Here is a 2,508-nt window from a genome sequence, read left to right as displayed (position 1 = left end):
CCTATTGGTTTAAAATTATCTTTCAACCTTTATTCCCCTCTATACCCCTGGTTTGGATGTGGGTGATAGGGCACTTGAAACTTTTGTAAAGGTCGGTGGAGATTTTGCGATGTTGGTGCTCACCTTCTGGGGTATTTTGGTGGTTGGACAACATATGAGGTGGAGCAACAAAGTATTGTGGGTTTTGAGGTGGGTAGTAGTGCTCAGGGGAATCATCGAAAACCAGACAAAGCTGGTCATACCTTCGAGATGTTCTCCTAGGACTTCTTCTTGACCCTGGTGTCATCATGGTTTCTTTATCCTTCTCATGCGTGTCACTAAAATTAACTGACTCAATCTGGACAGCCTGAGTTGCGGCTTTGAGAACTGATGACTTATAATCATGCCTGTCTTAAGGCCATTCTCAACTATTTCAACCATTTTGATAGCTTCCGAGAAGGATTTGCCAACTATGGACATCATGCTTTGAAAATAACCTGGATCTTGAGCCTGAAGGAAGACAATGATTAGTTCGTTATCATCCATGGGTGGCTTAACTCTAGCCGCTTGCTCTCTCCATTTAATGGCATATTCCCTAAAACTTTCAGTTAGTTTCTTCTTCAGGTTTGAAAGGGAATTACGGTTTGGGGCGATGTCGATGTTGTATTCGAACTGTTTGAAAAAGGCCCGGGCCATGTCATCCCATACATACCAGCGAGATGTGTCTTGATCCATAAACCATTTGGAGGCTACTCCCATAAGGCTTTCCCCAAAATAAGCCATCAGCAATTCTTCATTTATTCCCGCACCTATTAGCTGATTGCAATACCTTTTCAACTGAGCTATGGGGTCGTCGTGTCCATCATACTTTTCAAATTTGGGGATCTTGAAACTAAGTGGAAAACGAACATCGGGGAACATACATAAGTCCTTGAAGGCAATACTCTTCTGACCTACCAACCCTTGCATATTTTTCAACTGACGTTCTAAGTTATTCACTCTTTGGGTCATTTTTTCCTGTGCCATCTTTGGGGCAGGCTTCTCAATCTTTGCAGGAAGATCAAATAAGTACGAGTGGTACTCAGGAGAGTGGTACTATTCTTGCTAGGTAGCACATTGTGACTCATGAGATTTCCTCTGCATCACCGTTAGCTGTGGGATGGTGAATACATGCATAACAGTAGTGGTTGTCTGATTGGTTGTTAATGGCATACTATGGGAGCGCGCAACAAACGTTCCAGTTGTTTTCGTGCAGTTGGGTTATAAACTGAACCCAAGTAGATAGGATTGATCAGACAATAAGACTGAAATGGTAGTAGTCGAGATGGATGTAATCTCTGGGAAACCATGAATAGAAAAGGCGGTCCTTGGCCATTGGCCCATGCTTGACCATTTCAGTCATTTGCTGCTTCAGTACTTTATTCTACTCAACGACAGTAGACTCTTGTTGAACCCTCTGACCATGAGACTCTTGAGCACTCATAACAACTTCGATGCCAATTGTCATTTTTCCTTGGATCTTGTGTTGTTAGCTTACCGCAAACCGACCACCTCAACCTTTCTTTACAATTCAAAACAAGAGACACGTTAGAATGGACTCAGTCGCTCCTTATTATTATCAATGTCATATTTTTTAAATGCTCGATCGAACCTGATGTGGGTTGACTACGTATCATATGGGAACATGAATCAGATCTTACGTAGTTCGGATTTTTTGGATTTTTTTTTTTGGATTTGGTTTTTTGATTTTTGGGAGAAAGACTTCTAAAAAGGTAGAAAATATTTTTGGATTTTGATTTTTTTTGTTTCTTTTTTTGAATGAAAGACTTCTATAAAGAAATATATATTTTTTTGTTTTAACATTTCTTTTATTTGGGATTTTCTAAGAAACGACTTTTAAAGAATGAATTAAAGAAAAATATTTTTGGATTTTTTTAAAATTGGGGTCTCAAAGGAAGACATTTCTAAAGGAGGAAGTAAAGGAAAATATATTTGGATTTTAAAAATTGTGGGCCGGAACCGATGAGGTTTGCCTACGTATCTCACATCTGGTGAGAATCAGACCCGCGTAGTTCGATAGGTTGTGAGGACCGAGGGAAAATGTCATTTTTGAAAATTCGGACTCATTTGTGACAACCTTCTAAAAATTCGATAAGGTTTCAGGAACTTATTTTTTTCAAGTACCGAGATTTTCTGGAACCGAGTCAATTTTCTCTTTTCAGTTTTTTCTTGATTTTCTTTTCCTATTCTAGAAGCCAGTCAACATACAAACCAGAATAAACAAATACAACAAGTTGCATGTAAGATGCATCAGGATAGTCATTTTATTTTGGGGTAAACCTGTGTTGAGTCCCCAAAGTCAAATGCACATGATGCAAACAAGCGTACCTAATAGGGATCCGACATGAGGCTTTGTTCTTCTATGTTTAAACCTACGATGTGGAGTTCTAGACAAGGCTTACCCGAGCGGACAACTCGAGCCGGGGGGAGGGGGGGAAGGGGCAGCATACCGGGAATACAGAAGCTTCA

General features: G+C 40.0%; 1 protein-coding gene across 1 annotated transcript; it reads right to left on the bottom strand.

The window, feature by feature from the left end:
* Positions 1-285: 285 nt before the first annotated feature.
* LOC138904310 (uncharacterized) lies at positions 286-1,005 on the bottom strand. Its single transcript, XM_070192810.1, has one exon. The coding sequence runs from the start codon at positions 1,003-1,005 to the stop codon at positions 286-288; it is 720 nt and encodes a 239-aa protein (XP_070048911.1).
* Positions 1,006-2,508: the final 1,503 nt, after the last annotated feature.

The sequence above is a fragment of the Nicotiana tomentosiformis genome, chromosome 2 (assembly GCF_000390325.3).
Source record: "Nicotiana tomentosiformis chromosome 2, ASM39032v3, whole genome shotgun sequence".
Classification (NCBI taxonomy): domain Eukaryota; kingdom Viridiplantae; phylum Streptophyta; class Magnoliopsida; order Solanales; family Solanaceae; genus Nicotiana; species Nicotiana tomentosiformis.
Note: the sequence above shows the minus strand (reverse complement) of the source record. Positions and strands in the feature narration are given on the sequence as shown.

Excerpts from the sequence above, each read along its gene's own strand:
- LOC138904310 (XM_070192810.1), bottom strand. The coding sequence starts at position 1,005 with ATGGCACAGGAAAAAATGACCCAAAGAGTGAATAACTTAGAACGTCAG.